The sequence below is a fragment of the Dipteris shenzhenensis genome, chromosome 33 (assembly GCF_047967505.1).
Source record: "Dipteris shenzhenensis isolate YYH24624 ecotype China chromosome 33, Dip_SZ_1.0, whole genome shotgun sequence".
Lineage (NCBI taxonomy): Eukaryota > Viridiplantae > Streptophyta > Polypodiopsida > Gleicheniales > Dipteridaceae > Dipteris > Dipteris shenzhenensis.
The window spans coordinates 20,319,288-20,336,990 of NC_141628.1; the positions used below are offsets into that span (position 1 = coordinate 20,319,288).

The 17,703-nt window shown below is 39.8% G+C and overlaps 1 protein-coding gene across 4 annotated transcripts; it reads left to right on the forward strand.

Moving 5' to 3' along the window:
- The first annotated feature begins 1,357 nt into the window (after window positions 1–1,357).
- Window positions 1,358–6,218, forward strand: SERPIN1 (Serine protease inhibitor (SERPIN) family protein). Of its 4 annotated transcripts, none has more exons than XM_087371489.1 (3): window positions 1,358–1,755; window positions 1,843–2,436; window positions 5,284–6,218. In XM_087371489.1, the coding sequence occupies exons 2-3, from the start codon at window positions 2,050–2,052 to the stop codon at window positions 6,058–6,060; spliced, it is 1,164 nt and encodes a 387-aa protein (XP_087227615.1). In that variant the 5' UTR covers window positions 1,358–1,755; window positions 1,843–2,049; the 3' UTR covers window positions 6,061–6,218. The 4 variants fall into 4 exon arrangements, with proteins under 4 accessions (XP_087227615.1, XP_087227616.1, XP_087227617.1 ...); XM_087371490.1 differs by having other exon boundaries at window positions 1,358–1,635; window positions 1,698–2,436; XM_087371491.1 differs by having other exon boundaries at window positions 1,358–1,466; window positions 1,498–2,436.
- Window positions 6,219–17,703: the final 11,485 nt, after the last annotated feature.

Consider the following 17,703-nt stretch of genomic DNA (forward strand, 5'->3'; position numbering starts at 1 on the left):
CCGACGGACCTCCCAACTGGACTTATATAATGATAGCCTAACAAATTCACTTCCTATCAACCTTTTATTTTCTCAACATACAACATCCATTGTCTACTATTTCACCAACGCAAAAGCAATTTCCATCTATTGTCCCGTTTTGCCATAATACAATTTTATTCTTCATACTCTCTCTCTGGTCTATAAATATCTTTTTATTTGCACTATGTGCAGAAAAGGAGATACCTACCACAAATACTTTCTAAGATGAAGCATCTAATACTACAATGTACATCCTCAGTCAAAGCTATACCAAAATGCTGAAGGGGATGACTGCTCAACAAGCTCACTTTGGTAAGAAACCCTCATTTGCACAATTTGGATCTTCTGGAATCAACTATTATGTGCATGTGCTAGATGCATCAAGAACCAAGTGGAATGTAAGAGCTAGAAGCGTATCTTCCTAGGATATCATCAAGAAAGCAAAGGGTACGGCCTCTATGATTATAAAGGAAGGTTGTGTGGTGAGCCAAGATATGGTGTTCATAGAGGATCCTCTTTGTTTCCTCCATGAAATCTATAGTAGATCTATGAACCCCCAAGGTGGATGGGAGGCCAATTGAAGACAAAGAAGATAGGCGAAGGTGACAAGCCTACAAACCACAAAGGAAAATGTTGTTACCTAAGTGGGTGAAGTAGCTTTTGGATGGCAAGTATCTCGATGCACAATCTGACCACCGCCATTCAAAGAGACTAGAGTAGCAATGAATACTCTAGTCTCTTTGAATGGCTCAAGATCACTCATTTAACTATGCACTTATGACTAAAGTGTGAAGCTAGATGAGCCTAAAAGTCTTGTAGAAGCATAAGGTGACTTGAATTGTATGAAGCGAGATGGAAGCTATGGAGTCAAAGCGTGATTCCATCAGGAAGAATAACACTTGGGACCTTGTGGATTGCCGGGGTACATAAATCCAAATACAAATTTGATACTTCATTAGATACGAACAAGGCCCAGTTGGTGGAAAAAGGATTTGCGGAAGTGAAAGGATTCGATTTCCAATTGCTTTAGGTTGATGGTGATTCCGAAGATTATGGTGTGCAGGATTGGCGACTTGTGGCGGTCTGCAGTGGGCACGTGCATGTGCGCACGCACCAATGCTTATGAAAGTGGGATAGGGTCAACTCCCTCTAAGTGTGGGCTAATAAGTGAAGAGTAATTGAGAGAGACGTGTGGGGAAAATGTGGAGGGCAGATTGAGACACATGGAGGAGACGTGTAAGGAAAGGATGGGGACAAGTGGAAAGGCAGGATAAAAAACTAAAGGTGGTCGTGGCAATTGCAAGCAAGCAAAGGTAGTGTTGAGTTCTGGGATTGCAAGAAGAAGAAGAAAGGTTGAGATTGCAAGCAGGGGAAGAAGAGTTTGAAGAGGTTGAGATTGCAAGCAGAGGAAGAAGAGTTTGAGATTGCAAGAAGAAGAAGAAGGGGTTCAGATTCCAAGCAGGAGAAGAAGAAGAGGTTGAGATTGCAAGCAGGAGAAGAAGAGTTTGAAGAGGTTGAGATTGCAAGCAGAGGAAGAAGAGTTTGAAGAGTTTGAGATTGCAAGAAGAAGAAGAAGAGGTTGAGATTGCAAGCAGGAGAAGAAGAGTTTGAAGAGTTTTGAGGTTGCAAGAAGAAGAAGAAGAAGAGTTTGAGGTTGCAAGCAGAAGAAGAGGAAGAGTTTGGATTGCAAGCAGAAGAAGAAGAGTTTGAGATTGCAAGAAGAAGAAGAAGAGGGTAAGATAGCAAGCAGAAGAAGAAGAGTTTGAGATTGCAAGCAGAAGAAGAAGAGTTTGAAGAGTGTGAGATTGCAAGCAGAAGAAGAAGAAGAGTTTGAGATTGCAAGCAGAAATTGAGATTGCAAGCAGAATTTGAGATTGAAAGCAGAATTTAAGATTGCAAGCAGAATTTGAGATTGCAAGCAAAGAAGAAGAAGAAGAGTTTGAGATTGCAAGCAAAGAAGAAGAAGATTGCAAGCAGAAGAAGAAGAAGAGTTTGAGATTGCAAGCAGCAGAAGAAGAAGAAGCTGCTATGGATTTCAAGCACCTGATTCTTGAGCACTCAGAGTTTGAGCTCCAATTGTTCCAGCAGATTGCTTCCCCTCTCGATCGCAATGTAGCTCTCTCCCCCATCTCCATCTCCATCACCCTCGCCATGGCTGCTTCCGGTGCTCAGGGATCCACCTTCTCCCAAATCGCTTCCTGCCTCCGCCTCCCCCCTCACCCCCCCTCCCTCCTCGACTTCTTCTCCCAGATCAAATCCCTCCTCCTCGTCGACGCTGCCCCCAACAATGGCCCCTCTCTCGCCCTCGTCAACGGCGCTTGGGTCGAGCAATCCCTCCCCCTCAAGCCCGCTTTCAAGGACGCCGTGGAGAAGAAATATGGCGCAGTTGCCCTCTCCGCTGATTTCCTGCAAAAGGTTAGCACCTTCAAAGTTCAAGCACAGTTTTTGAAGGCCTAATGCTGTGTTTTGTTTCAGAAGATCTCTGGGAAAAAAAGTTTCTTTTTATAATTGAATTTGTCGTGTTTTAGTTTGCTTGTTTTCTGACTTTCCTGTTATTATAATCTGATTTGAGTCGTCCCAAAGCTAGATCAGCGCGTATAGACTCCTAAGTCTTAGCAGGCCCGAATGAGACGAAGAAGAGGAGATTATCTTTCTCTGCACATTTCTCAGGATCTTCCTAGCTTCCGTCTTGAGGGGCACAATCACTTTGGCGAGATTTGAAGTGTGGTGACTCGGTGTTTGTCAAAGCCATGGTACCTCTACGGAGAACGTATCTGATTGCCAATACGGAGAATATACAGTATGCAATGAGAAAGGGGATAATTTTGCTGAGTAAGAGGAAAGCTTCAGGAGCAGAGTATGTGATTGCCGAATGGAATTCAATAGAAAGTGCTCAGAAAGCGCCTAGGAGATGCTGGAGAGGGCTTATTTTCTATATAAGTGTGCTGAACAAACCGTTGCTACAGGGGTTGTTACAGGCTCGTAGGTCTTCAAAAGATTGCACCTTCACAAGACCTTGCGTCTCACTATACTTCTATATCCACTTTCCACCTTGTGAATAGTTGAACCATCTCCATACTAAATCGGTGGGCTTGCTTGCCTTTTTCCCTTTCCCTACTGTTCCCTTTCGATGGTTATTCAGCAAAATTCACAATCTTGGCATAATCGTTGATGAACTCCTTGAAGAATTTAGTGAATCCTAAATCCTGCTTAACTTGGCGGATCACTTTAGGAATTACCCACTCCCTAACTACTTGATCTTTTCTCTCATCAAGCTGTAATCTTTCAGCAGATACAATGTGTATGAGCTTGAGATTTACATTTCATGAATTTATGTTTTGATTCCTCTGCATAAGCTTCTCTTCCTAGAGCATTGAAGACAAATCAAGAAATATTATTCATGCTCTTGAAATAGCTTTACATTTCATGAATTTACACTTGGATTTCTTTACAAACAAACTGCTTGTCTGAGAGGTCAACCACACACGCACAATTATCATCTGCCTGAGAGTAGCTCGAGTGTTGTTGGCCCACATGGCATAATCATTGCGACAATAAGGTGATTTCCTTGGTGATTACTTGGCTGGTTGTCCCATCTTAATAGAATTATGATGATGCATTGTTATTTTGTCTTCCTCATTTTGGTTGAACCTTATTGAGATGTCCGAAAACTGGTTGACTGCCAAGGGTAATGATCTCCTTTTCGTTGTGGAGGCAGGCCATATGGTAATTGCTCAAGAATTTAAGTCTTGCTAATCGTGCTAAATATGTTGTACTAACCAATTTTTAGAAATGATCGTATTAGAGTTATTGTACGATTCCGCATTCGTTCTGAAGAGTTTATAACCTCTTTAATAAGGTAAAAACAAGTTACTTTTTTGGATTGACATCAATACAAATCCGAAGTCTTATATATTGCATTAATTTTTATTACAGTCACAAAAATGCTTGGTGAAGCTATTGTTAAAAAACTAGTTATGTGCAGGCAGCCGTCCAGACTAGAAATTCACAATTATTGATTACATAGTGTTAGCATAGGAATGCTGTTATTTCGTTACACCTTCTTTGAAGGACCAGGTAAGTTTGGGTCACATGCTTGTATGCCATAGAATTGAACCACTTTGGTTGATTAGTTATCTCAACTCAAATGACGTGAGAAGCTCACTATATGTATTTTTTCCACTTGTAACACGAATTCTCTTAATGCTCTTGTAACACATCTTTGAATTTTATGGAGTCTTCTTCAAGGAGAGAAGAAAAAGGCACGACTTGTATAATCAATTTGCACGGTCTTATTCCTATTGTAAAACCACACCTTTCTAAAATCTACATCATATTTGTCCAATTTTATCCATCGAAAGTCCAAAATGTCTGTCGTAGTCTTCCATTTGCTGCCTGCATGTTTGGAATATTCAGGTCTGAAATCTTCATTTTTTCCTTTTGCTTTGCTAATTATATCCACATGACATATTTCAACTGAAGAGAATTTTGTTTGCTTGAAAAGATACGTGTCACCACTTATTTTGCTCACACGTGTTGTGTCTGAAGCTCGTGCAATTGCCGCAAACCTTTTCCTTGTTTGAGCCCTCTTCATCGGGAACAAAGTTGCAAGTGAAGCAATAGGGGTGGTTGGTCTTAAAACCTTCTCTCTCTTATACCTGGGGAATTTTCTTCCACAGGGATGTTGCAGCTCAGTTATTCCTTTGAAGGTTGATTGGAGTCTCGCTCATATAGTCCAAGCCTGTATTCAGTCTTTATGTCCTGCCATACTATATGGCATCAGCTTAGCCCATTCTAATCAAAGTAGCAGACCTAGCCCTGTACTCACTAACTTCTGCTATCCCACATCACGCTTGTTCTATAAAAAAATTCAATTTGTAAGATTGGATATATTCTAGTCTTTTGAAGGTATAACAAGTTTTGGACTTCGGCTGTTGCCTGACTCTTCTAAGCTATCCAGGGTTAGACTTTGGTCCCTCTAGCTCACTAGGATGGACTTCTATGTTTGTATCCTATGAAATGACTTTTAGGTTTCTAATTTGCATAAAAATAAAATGGTGTAAAATCTGACATCATCATCATTTCACGAGGACAGGTGCAGGCTCTTTGTTTTTTTCCCAAAGGGCTCTTTGTTAACTTTGATAGTGCTGGTTCCATTGAATGGCCCTTTTGTTGTGATTTCACATTCAATATGGGGTGGAGTGGAACAGATAAGGAACTTGAAATATGGAACTTGCTAACACTTGCATTACTCCCAAACAGGCAGATAATGTCAGGGTGGAGATAAATAAGCGGGTGAAGGATGAAACGAAGGGAAAGATAGAAGAGCTTCTCCCTGCTGCTTCTGTCGATGGACATACTAAATTGGTACTTGCAAATGCTTTATATTTCAAAGGCGCTTGGCAAAAAGAGTTTGATTCATCTGGTACAGTCGAGGGGAATTTTTACCTTCTCACTGGGGATACTGTCAGCCTTCCAATGATGAGCACTAAGAAAAAGCAGGAAATCCATTCACACGGTGCCTTCAAGGTACTCCGATTGCCTTATAGCAAAGGGGAAGATCAAAAGTTGTTTTCTATGTACATTATCCTACCCAATGAAAGAAAGGGACTTGCTGCACTAGAGCAATCATTAACTGTTGATATACTTCAACATTTGGTAAAGAGAGAGGAGGTGCAAGTAGGTGAGTTCAAGCTTCCAAAGTTCAAAGTTTCAGCAGGATTTAAGGTGCCAGATGCACTTTCAAAGCTGGGTCTTGTCCTGCCCTTTTCTGATGAGGCAGATTTCTCGGGCATGGCAGATTTGCCTGCAGGACAGACACTTTCTATCAGCAATGTTTTTCACAAGGTATTTGTGGAAGTCAACGAGGAAGGAACAGAGGCAGCTGCTGCAACAGCAGCTGTGGTTATGCAACGAAGTATCAGTTTTACACCTCCTGAAGATTTTATAGCAGACCATCCTTTTTTGTTTGTTATTCGGGAAGACCTGACTGGGGTCATTATATTTATTGGACATGTCTTAAATCCTCTCACCGGTTAACTTAAATCTGAGTATTTGTTACTGTTGATGCTAATAACAAACTTTATACGGATTGCTAACTTTTAAGTGATAAAGATATATGTGTCATGTATCATGTGTGATACAGAAGCATTACAATCCGAAGGACAGACCTTGCTGCGCTTTGTCATATTGTAATAAAAGCTTTTCTTTAGTTCACACAAATGAACGCAATTTTGAAGTGAGCACAAGTAACTGTCATGTTAGCACGTGGCTTTGAGTTAATGAGAAAATATCAAGGTTTGTTGACACAAGGCTTACAGGTCCATTTACATGTCACAAATCTATCAGCAATATTGTGTATTAAAAAGATCGAATTGAATTATGCTGGGTTTGCATGATTTTTGTCTAGTCATGAACTTGAAGCATGCCATAAATTTGAGGGGAAGATCAGCATGTGCTTGGGCCACAGTAAGGAACGGATATTTTGATGTTTAACAACACATAGGTGAGTTGACACAATCCAGATAGTAATTGCCTGCACTTTCCCACTGCCATTTCTTTCTTGTGAATGCTCTTTCTTGTGTATGCTGATTACAAGAGAAGGGGGTTTATGCGATGCACAGTGCGCATGATGGCATGACTCTATTAAGCTTGAAGAGCCCGTACAGTGAAAAGGTTGTATGCATTTCGTCTTTCTGTATGCTCCCCCCTCCAAAATGCAGTGGGCTGCTAACCTAGACTAGCTATACTAGCTGTACTTTTAGTACATTAGGCCCCCAACATTGGGCCTTGTAAGAAACAGAGTTCTTCCTAGCACCTGCAAGTGGACCAAGTTGACATAATCCATCTTACCAATGGCCTGCACTTTCTTTTGGGTCGAATAAAAGAAATGTTACTACTATGTTGATCCTAATTGAGTTGGTACTACTGACTGTTAATTAGAACTTTCTGGGACTTCTGTTTATTCAGATGAAACAATGGGTTCAGCATTCACAGATGACATGTTGGGACGTTATGATGCACATATGCAAGGCGGACTCCATGTTACAGCAGGGGACTGCGAAGAAAATGTGCAACATACTCGTCCCATTTCTCCCCCACTTCACATTTCAGCTCGTCCCCAAATGGATGTCCTCTTATGAAAATATGATAACATAGAGAACTTCAAATCTTGTAGAAAGAATATGCCGCTTCTCTAGATTGAGTGCCAATTGAAGGCTTGCACATTTTTACCATTTGTTCCTATCAATGAAATTTGCAAGAACCTTCAATGATTGATACGGGAAAAAGCCCAAAGAAGAGCTATTGAGTATGAAAGATGCAAATATGTGAAGAGAAGTTTGAATGAGCAACCGAGAGCATCTTTTAGTAGTTAAAATGGAGCAATGTGGGTGGAACACTTACGAGGACCTGGTTCAAGAGTAAGAATACTACCTTATGTAATCGTTTTGTGTGGCTTGCTCCCTTCTCAACTTCAGCATAGCCTGTTCAACCATAATTTATTCACGTAGAAGCTTTGATCATTTATCGGCACATGTTAGATGTATATTTTGCATGGCAAGCAAATTTTATTCGTACAAATATGCTCTTTGATCTACTTTTCTCTTGTTTCTTGTACAAAAATGTTTCTTTGAATTACTTTTCTCTTTTAAGAAATTGATCTACTTTTCTCATTCAAGGAATTGATGCTAAAAGCTCAAACCATAATTGTTTGAACCAACATTCTTAACCTTTACCAAATGGTATAAACTTTTTAATGATATATTGCTCTTTTAGACGATGCACCTTAGGCCATGGAGTATAATATTCTTTCACAAGTGCAACATCTCTGTCAAAGTGAACACATTATTTCTTCTAAGCGTCTTGGAGAATTTACTAAAGGATTGATCTATTTAATCATGAATATGTCCAAGCATGAACAATCTTATTTTCACCTCCATTCCCTAATCCACAAGTTTGCGAGGAAGGTCTAATTTTATCTCTATTGCCGTATTGTGGAGTTTGAAACAAAATATTCTTATAGGAGGACATTCCCATGATGCAATAATGCGATGATATAGTGCGCTGAACAAATTTTGGATCATTGTGCACATTAGGATAATTGAAGTTCACTTGAAGGTTAGGTGTATCTGCATAAACATTTTCTTCTTCGCATCTTTTAGACGTCTCATAGATTATTGTACATTTGTCTTCTTTTGCTATGTGTCATCCATAAGAATCCCAATATATTCATATTTATCTACATTCTTCAAGCATGTTTATCTATGCTTTGCTAGCTTTGAATGTTCTTGATCTTATAGCTTGATGTGTTGCTTACAAGCATGATTAATTTGAGATGTGTGGCAAAGTGCATTCAAATTACTAAACAATCCTCAAAATATGTTAGAAAAAACCAAAGGTATATAGACAAATATTATAATCTTATTCGGTCAGGGTTTTCTCATTGTTACATGTTGTTAAGATTTCCACATGTACCACATATTTCCTTCTATATTTTCTATGCTATTCTTACTACATACTTCCATCTATGCTTCCTTTTCTATCCTTACACTGTTGAATAAGTTCTAGATAAATGGTTGTAGTTGGAAAACTTTTCATCTATTTTTCAAATCTCCTCTTTATACAACCTCAAAACGCTATGTAATTATTTATCAAGCGTGATTTTCCCATTGTGGGCATGAATTTTACATCCATGATAAGGCATCTTTCTATCCATGTTACATCTATATATGTAATAGTCTTGAAGCATCCTACTCTATTTTACACATGTGCCAACTTTTTTATTTCCCCAGTTTTGAATGCTTTTTATGCTGATCTACAAATTTGCTTACTCCCCACATGAAGATGAGAAAGCTTTGCAAAGCTAAATCACAAATCCATCTTGTTTCATGCAAGATTTGTAGTATAATTTTTTAAAGGAAAAGACTCTATCCCTAAGACCTAATTACTGAGGAAGAGTGGGTAGGATCCATAGCTACCACCACCAAGATAATAGAAGATCATACTTTTATTGGCACTGGATGGAAGGTCTTGAAGGATATGGTATAACATGGGTCCCATGAAACTTCTTGACCCTCAAATGGAATTATCCTCCATGTTCTCACTAAGCTGTCAATTCCTTTGATAGTTTAACAACTTTTGTATTGAATAGTGGGAGGCCGAGGCTAATTGCACTACAGGACTTTATTAGATTGCTTTAAGTGGGGTCAAGGTTCTCAAGATATATGATATCCAGACATCAGAGAAATATCTCAATGCCCAAGAAAATGGTAAGGTAAGCACTCCTCAAGTTTATTTGGGTTGACTCTGTGAAAAAGAAGGTAAAATACTTATATCGTAAAACAACATGGGTCACAATGCCAAAGAATATAAAAAAGTCATGCTGACAAAGTAATGGAAATGACAAAGTAAATAAGGACAAGTAGGGACTGTCAAGAAACTTGATGCAAACGAAGAAGCTTTTTGTAGCAAAATCAAAGACCCTTTTTGTGGCAAAATCAAAGACCCTTCCCACCTGCCTGTTGAGGGTGAGCCTACACAAAATAACTTGAAATTTTCTAATCTTGATTACGACTGATATGTGGATAGGGAGTGCAACTACCAACAAAACAAGTAGAAGGGAATTTACATATCTCTCAATTTGGTGTCATCAAGCACTGGTTAAACAATCCCGCAATTTTCCCAAAACCCCTAAAATGTTGCAATGTGACTCAGATCCTCCTCCCCCCTTCCTTCTTAGGAAAGGAAACTCTTTACTATGATTTGGAATGAAACATCGTGGGGCAAAGAGAATTCATAACAAACAATCATGGCATTCATTGCTCATGATCATAAGAAAGGCCTTTAAAATTCCATGTCAGATAAAGCCCTGCACATGAATCTCCATCTGATTATTGGTAGCATCATGTTGGTCACAAGAACAAGACTCCATATCAAGCATATTCATTCAAAATTCCTTTGTGGTTACAACTTTGAAGGTCATAATGGAGAAGCAAATGAGGATGTGGTGCTATGATTCTTGAAGTGCAAAAGTGACTTCGTAGGTTCTTACATCTGCGTATAGTCAATTCATTGAAATCCTTGAACCAACTTTGGATGCTCTTGAAGTTCAAACTTTTTGGGATTTCCAATTTATTCGGATGATACAATGGGTTCATCATTCATAGATGACATGTTGGGACATTATGATGTTCACACTATGCAAGGTGGACCTCATGTTACAATAGTGGACTGCAAAGAATATGTGCAACATACACATCCCATTTCTCCCCCACTTAATATATCATCTCTTGTCCCCAAATGGATGTCCTCGTATGAAAATATCATAACATAAGAACTTCAAATATTGTAGAAAGAATATGCCACTTCTCTAGATTGAGTGCCAATTGAAGGCTTGCACATTTTTATCATTTTTTCCCATCAATGAAATTTGCAAGAACCGTTAATGATTGGTAGTGAAATCAAATAGGCAAAAGACCAAGGAAGAGCTATTGACTATGAAAGATGCAAATATGCGAAGAGAAGTTTGAATGAGAAACCGAGAGCATCTTTTAGTAGCGAAAATGAAGCAATGTGGGTGGAACACTTACTTAGAGGACCAGATCGTCATTTAAGAGTAAGAATACTACTTTATGTAATCGTTTTGTGTGGCTTGCTCCCTACTCAACTTTAGGATAGCCTATTCAACCTTCATTTATTGACGTAGAAGCTTTGGTCATGTTCAAACTTCATTTATTGTCATACAAGCTTTGATCATGTATCATCATATGGGAGATGTATATTTTACATGGCAAGCAAATTTTATTTGTACAAATATGTTCTTTGATCTACTTTCCTCTTGTTTCTTGTACAAATATATTTCTTTGATTACTTTTCTCTTTTATGAAATCGATCGACTTTTTTCATTTAAGGAATTGATGCTAAAAGCTCAAAGTTGACCAACATTTTTAATCTTTACCAATTGGTATAAACTTTTGATGATAACGTTCTTTTAGACGATGCACCTTAGGCCATGGAGTATAAGATTATTTCACAAGTGCTATCAAAGTGATCACATTGTTTCTTTGAAGCTTCTTGGAGAATTTGCTAAAGGATTGATCTATTTGATCATGAATATGTCCAACCAAGAGGAATCTAATTTTCACCTCCATTCCCTTATCCACAACTACACGAGGAAGGTCTAATTTAATATCTATTTCCATATTGTCAAGTTAGAAATAAAATATTCTTATAGGAGAACATTCCCATGATGTAATAATGCGATGAATTATTGTGCTTAACAAAATTTGGATCAATGTGCACATTAGGATAATTGAATCATACCCTTGCTTGAAGGTTAGGTGTCTCTGTATAAACATTTTCTCCTTCACATCTTTTGGAAGTCTCATAGATTGTTGTACATTTGTCTTCTTTTGATTTGTGTCATCCATAAAGATCCCGATATATTCATATTTATCTAGATTATACAAGCATGTTTATCTATGCTTTGCTAGCTTTGAGTGCTCTTGATCTTGTTGCTCATTGTGTTGCTTATAAGCATGATTGATTTGAGATGTATGGCAAAATGCATTAAAATTATTAAATAATCCTCAAAATATTTTAGAGAAAACCAAAGGTATATAGGCAAATATTGGTATCTTATTCAGCCATGGTTTCCCCTTTGTTACAAGCTCTTAGGATTTCCACATGTACCACATATTTCATTCTATATTTCCTTTGCTAATCTTACATACTATATACTCCCATCGATACTTCATTTTCTATCCTTACACTGTTGAATAAGTTCTAGATAAATGGTTGTAGTTGGAAAACTTTTCATCTCTTTTTCAAATCTCCTCTTTATACAACATCAAAATGCTATGTAATTATTCATCAACCGTGATTTTCCCATTCTCCGCATGGATTTTGCATCCATGATAAGGCCTCTTTCTGACCATGTTATAGCTATATATGTAATAGTCCCCATTAGGTATGGATTCTTGAAGCATCCTCTTAGCTGAGCCTCGAATAACAAGAGTTTCTCCCATGTACAACCTCTCCTTTCCATGACTCTTTAATGGAGGAGATTCATTACAACTTCCATTATGCCTCGTGAGCAATATGTAGATTTATTGCATCTATTATTGGTTCTCCTTAGAGGTGATAGATTATGTGCATGTGAAATAGACACATTTGATTTCATGAGATGAATTTGATGAAGATCGTTGGTATATATCATACATGGAGACCAAGACAAGACATCTAAGAGGTGGCACCATAATGAATGAAGAAGATGGAAAAGACCAAGCTCTACCTTTAATGGAATAAAGAAAGGTGAGATGAACATTGGACCTCATAAGGATATCACACTATTACAAACTAGAAGAAGTTGGTATGATGGCATCAAAATAGCATGCCTTCACCCAACCCTAAACCTAGAACTCAAACGAATAGTAAGTTAGAGCCAAAATTTGGGCTTGTGTCTTTTAAACTAATAGTTTTTGTAATCATTTAGTCTTACAAAAAATAAACCTTGCCCTTTAAAAGATAAATGTTGACCTAATTAAATTAGGCTATGTAAACCCAAGCATGTGACCTAGCCTCACTATTCCAAAACAAACTCGTCCTCTTTTCTAAAATCAAATTGCTTCAAGACTCTAACACTCAAAAAAATGTAGCCTCCAACCCCACCAAGTAAACAATTTAAAATTTCTTTATACATGTTCTTTCATCTTATATCATTTCATATGTATACAAACTCTTAAAAGAAGGATCTCACATAAGATATGGCATTCCTTTTACTGCTTTTGAATAGTTCTTGTCGCTTGCTTTATTGTTTGTCAATCTTCTATGTGGCATCCAAATTTGAATTTTTTAATCCCATGTATAAAATGTTAACCTTTAGGGTGGATCAAAACTTCTACAAGTTTTTTGTCTAAGCCACATGACTCAAACATATCTTCATCCCTTGGTCTATATATTTATTCTTTAATTCATGAGACACTTGAAGCAGCATTATAGTATCATAATATTGTGAGGGCGTCAGAGATGAAAGTGGCAGATAGTGAATTCCAACAAAGTCATGGAGGGCTCATTCATGACCTTCATCTCATCTCCACTTCAAGGTATTGAGATGTTTGCTTTTCCTGTATGCATCCATGAATAAGAAAACATTGACGTGCACTTCATTATGGTTATGAAAATAGATATTCTTAAGAAAGAAGCATTGAAAGTTGCAAACCTAGTAAAAACGTTTAAGATAAACAAATATGCATCATGATCAAATTATATTCCTTTTCATAATCTAAGATCATTGAGCTTATCAAATTTCACTCTTTTTTTGTAAAAGATTGTAAAATTTTCCCCACATTTGAAAAAGTAGGTAGAATCTAGCACTTTGGGAGGTTAAAAAGTGGGTTGCATGCAACAATTCTCACATAGTATGCAAAAAATCTCAATACAAAATATTTCTAATTGAATTCTTGCCCAAGAATAAAGAAGTTGAGGCTAAGTGAAACATGGCTCTTCTTTCACATTCACCCATCTCATGTGGAACAAGTGTCTCTCAACCCTAAGTTGAATCGCCATCTTTAATACCATATTCAATAACATGTAGCACTCATGCATTCATAACAAAGGGGAACGAAGGTACATCAACATGCTATATAACATTACACTATCTCATACTCATTAATGTATAGGTGGAATAATTAAGCAAAGACCTTATTAGGTCCTACTCAATCCGAGTCACAGAATCTGGTCAAGATGCCCTTGGTATAGGTGATGCCATAATCAAGTGTGCCCTTGATGTATTTCAGCACCCGCATCCTTGCCCTCCGATGGTTCTCCCGGGGCTTATTGGAAAACCTGCTTAGTACACCAGTCGCAAAACTGATGTCTGGCCGTGTGTTGCACAGGTAAATCAAGCTGCCCACAAGCCTTCTATACTTCACTTCGTCCACTAGTGGTGATGAATCCTCGTTTGAGAGCTTCGCGTCAACCTCCATAGGGGTACCAATTGTTTTGCACTCAGCCATGCCAAATGCCTTCAGTATCTCTCCAGCATACTTCAGCTGTAAAATGAAGATCTGTTTCGGCTCCTGCCAAACTTCAATCCCCAAACAAAAATGCATCAGTCTGAGGTTTGTCATTTCAAACTCTCTTCCTAGCAAATTCTTCATCTGCGAGATCTTCTCTTCATGGTTCCCTGTTATGACAAGGTCGTCCACATAAAGGACCATGATCATACACCTACCTCCTTCTTTGAAGATATACAAATGTGCATCCGATGGGCTCCTCCTGAACCCGTTTTGCAGAAAGTAGGCATCAATTTGTTGGTACCATGCTTGTGGGGCCTGTTTCAGCCCATAAAGTGCCTTCTTTAGTTTGCAGACTTTACCTTCTGAACCGGGGATCTCAAAACCTGGTGGTTGTTCCACGTATACCTCCTCCTTGAGATCTCCATTCAGAAAGGCAGATTTCACATCCATCTGAAACACGGGCCAACTTCCCTGGGCAGTTAAAGCCAAAACACTGCGAATTGTGGTTAGTCAAGTTGTGGGAGCAAAAGTATCTTGATAATCAAAACCATGTACCTGTGCAAATCCTTTTGCCATGAGCCGAGCCTTGTGCTTATCCAATGTGCCGTCGGACTTGTACTTGGTCTTGTACACCCACTTGGTTCCGATTACCTTGCGTTTTGGTGGTTGATCCACAAGGTCCCAAGTGTTGTTCTTCATTATGGAGCCATACTCCGACTGCATAGCCTCCATCCACCTATCATCGCCCTGTGCCTCTTCAAGACACTTGGGTTCATCAACACGGATCACTTCTATCATCAAAGCATAGTTGACCAAGTGTTCCTGCGCCCTTCTTTGCTCCTCTAATCTCTTGGACCGGTGGTGTTCGGATGGTTCCTCCTCAATGGTTGGAGGTTCTCTGCCATCAAAAAGTTGCTTTACCCACTTCGGGAATGGTCGTTGCTGTTGTGGTTCTGCAGGCTCTTCTTCATCTTCTTTGTCTTGAATCCTCCCAAGCACCGTTGGGGGAGTTCGGTCTGCTATTGGTGGCAGTATTGGATGGATATCCTGGTCCTGGTTGTCTGGGAAGGAAGCATCCTCCAATTAATGCGGCTGTTCTGAGAAGACCACATCGCGACTTACAATTACCTTCTTGGTAACACGGTTATAGAGACGGTAACCCTTCGCCTCTTCACTGTAGCCCAAGAAAATACACTTCCGGCTCTTTGGTTCCCATTTGGTCCTGGTAGCATCAGGGACATGCACAAAACAGTCACATCCAAAAACTCTGAAATGTGCAGCTGAAGGTTTCTTACCAGAAAAGGCTTGTAGTGGAGTCATCCTGTTCACAGCCTTCGTGTAGCTACGATTGAAGATGTAAATTGCCGTGTTACATGCTTCAGCCCAGAAAGCCTTTGGCAAATCTTTCCCTTTCATCATACTCTAGCCCATTTCGCAGATGACGTGCATCTTGCGTTCTACTACTCCATTTTGCTGTGATGTATGTGGCGGAGGTTTCTGCCTCTTGATTCCGTGACTTTTGCAGTAACTTTCGAATTCAGTCGATGTGAACTCTCCACCTCAGTCTGATCTCAACTTCTTCACCTTCCTCCCCGATTCTTTCTCGACCATTACATGCCATTCCTTAAACCTACTGAAAGCCTCGTCTTTTGTCTTTAGGAAGTATATCCATATCCTTCTACTGTAGTCGTCGATCAGCGTCATGAAGTAGAAGGAACCACCCAAAGCTTCCATCTCCATCTTTCCACAGAGGTCCGTGTGAACGAGCTCTAGAGGAGCCTTTGCCCTGTTGGCCTCTTTAGGAAAGGGCTGCCGATGCTGCTTGCCCATCATGCAAGCTTCACATACATCAGGCAGATCTGAAATTTCTGGTAGGTCTGTAATCATTCCACTTTTATGCATCTCCTTCAAAGAACTAAGTTTTAGATGACCAAACCTCTCATGCCATAGCTTAGTGTTCTTCACATCCGCTCTAGCACTGAAAGCTGAGAGTTTGTAAATGTTGTTGCGTCGTGTACCTTTACCGACCTTTCCTTGAAGATCCAGGATCTGTGCACCATTCTTATCGAATTGAACTTTGAGGTCCTGATCCGTGATCGCAGAAACGGATAACAAGTTCCTCTTGATATCTGGCACATAAAGAACATCGGACAACTGTTTTACAACTCCATCTGACTTGAGAGCAATCGTACCTTTTCCTTTTATTGGACATTTTGCATCATTGCCGACTGCTACCATGATGTCATTCCCTATCGGCTGTAGAGAGGTATACCAATCCTTCCGACTGGTCATGTGGCGCGATGCACCACTGTCAATGATCCAAGGTTCATCCGCAGGTACATGAACTGCCTCCGTGAAAATCTCCTCAATTGTGATGAACAGCTCTCTAGGTACTGCCTGCGCGCTGTTGCTGGACTCTTTCTTTACTCCGTTCTTCTCATCTGCAATCTTCTTTCGGCACTCATTCTGCTTGTGCCCTGCCTTGTTGCAATAGAAGCACTTGATATTCTTCTTTCTCTTTTTATCATCAAAAGAAGATGGGTTACCAGAGCCCTTACCTTTCTTTGATCCGGTCCAGAAAGCCGAATCTTCTCCAATCCTTGTCTTTTGACGCATCTCCTCCTCCAGAAGCATCACGTTGAAATCCTCAAAGTTGAGGGGCGGATTTATGTTCTGCGTATTCAGTGCCGTAACAAGACCGTCGTACTTTGGTGGGAGAATCCGTATGCACCTTCGTGCTAGATTCTCACTGGTGATGGTGATGCCAATCGCAGTCATCTGATCATGTAGATTCTTCACCCTGGTGATGAACTTCTCTGTCGCTTCAGACTCAGACAACTTCTCATTTGCAAGTTGAGTCTCCAGATTCTGAATCCACGTTTGATTCGTGGTCTTGTACTGATTTTTGAAGACCGTCCATGCCTTCTCCGCTGTGGTGACATGTTGAATTAACGCCATGACGAAATCACTAACATTGCAGACAATAGAACACAGTGCATCTGCATTTCTTCTTGTCCACGCGAGAATCTCATCTGCAGTTGGTACTATCTGTTGTCCTGCATTGGCTGGATTCGGTCTCGGAACTGGCCTCACGTACACCCCAGTAGCAGTGTCCCAAAGCTCATATGCGCTTAGGATGGTCTTCATCTTGAACTTCCAGAGAGGATAGTTAGAGCCGTCCAACTTTTCGCTTTCGCCAAACGGTGGGGTTCGCAGTCTTGCAGGCTGGGCCATCTTTCACAATCTGTTCGCAAACAGAAACACACTACCAAATCTTCTTGCTAGAGTCTAGGCTCTGATACCATGTAAGAAAATAATACGTCTGTGCTCAACAGATAACAGGATCTCGTACACAAGAGAGAAAACAAGAAGTATGGAGAATCAAAAATTTGATTACTATAGAATTGATACAATAGATGGCGCTGCCTCCCAACCGTCCGCTCCTGTGAAAGAAGCTTCGATGGCATGCTGGAAACAGTAGAAGATGGAGGCTGGATGCTAAGGAATCAGGGTTGCCATAGCCAGTGATGAAATGGGCTTCACGGGCTTGCTCTTATATAGCCACCAGTCGTAGTCGGTTAGGCTCAATTGGGTGGCCGACCCAGTCCGCCCAAAACAGTCGACTGGGGGTCGGTCCCGAAATAGGCCACCGACCATATGATAG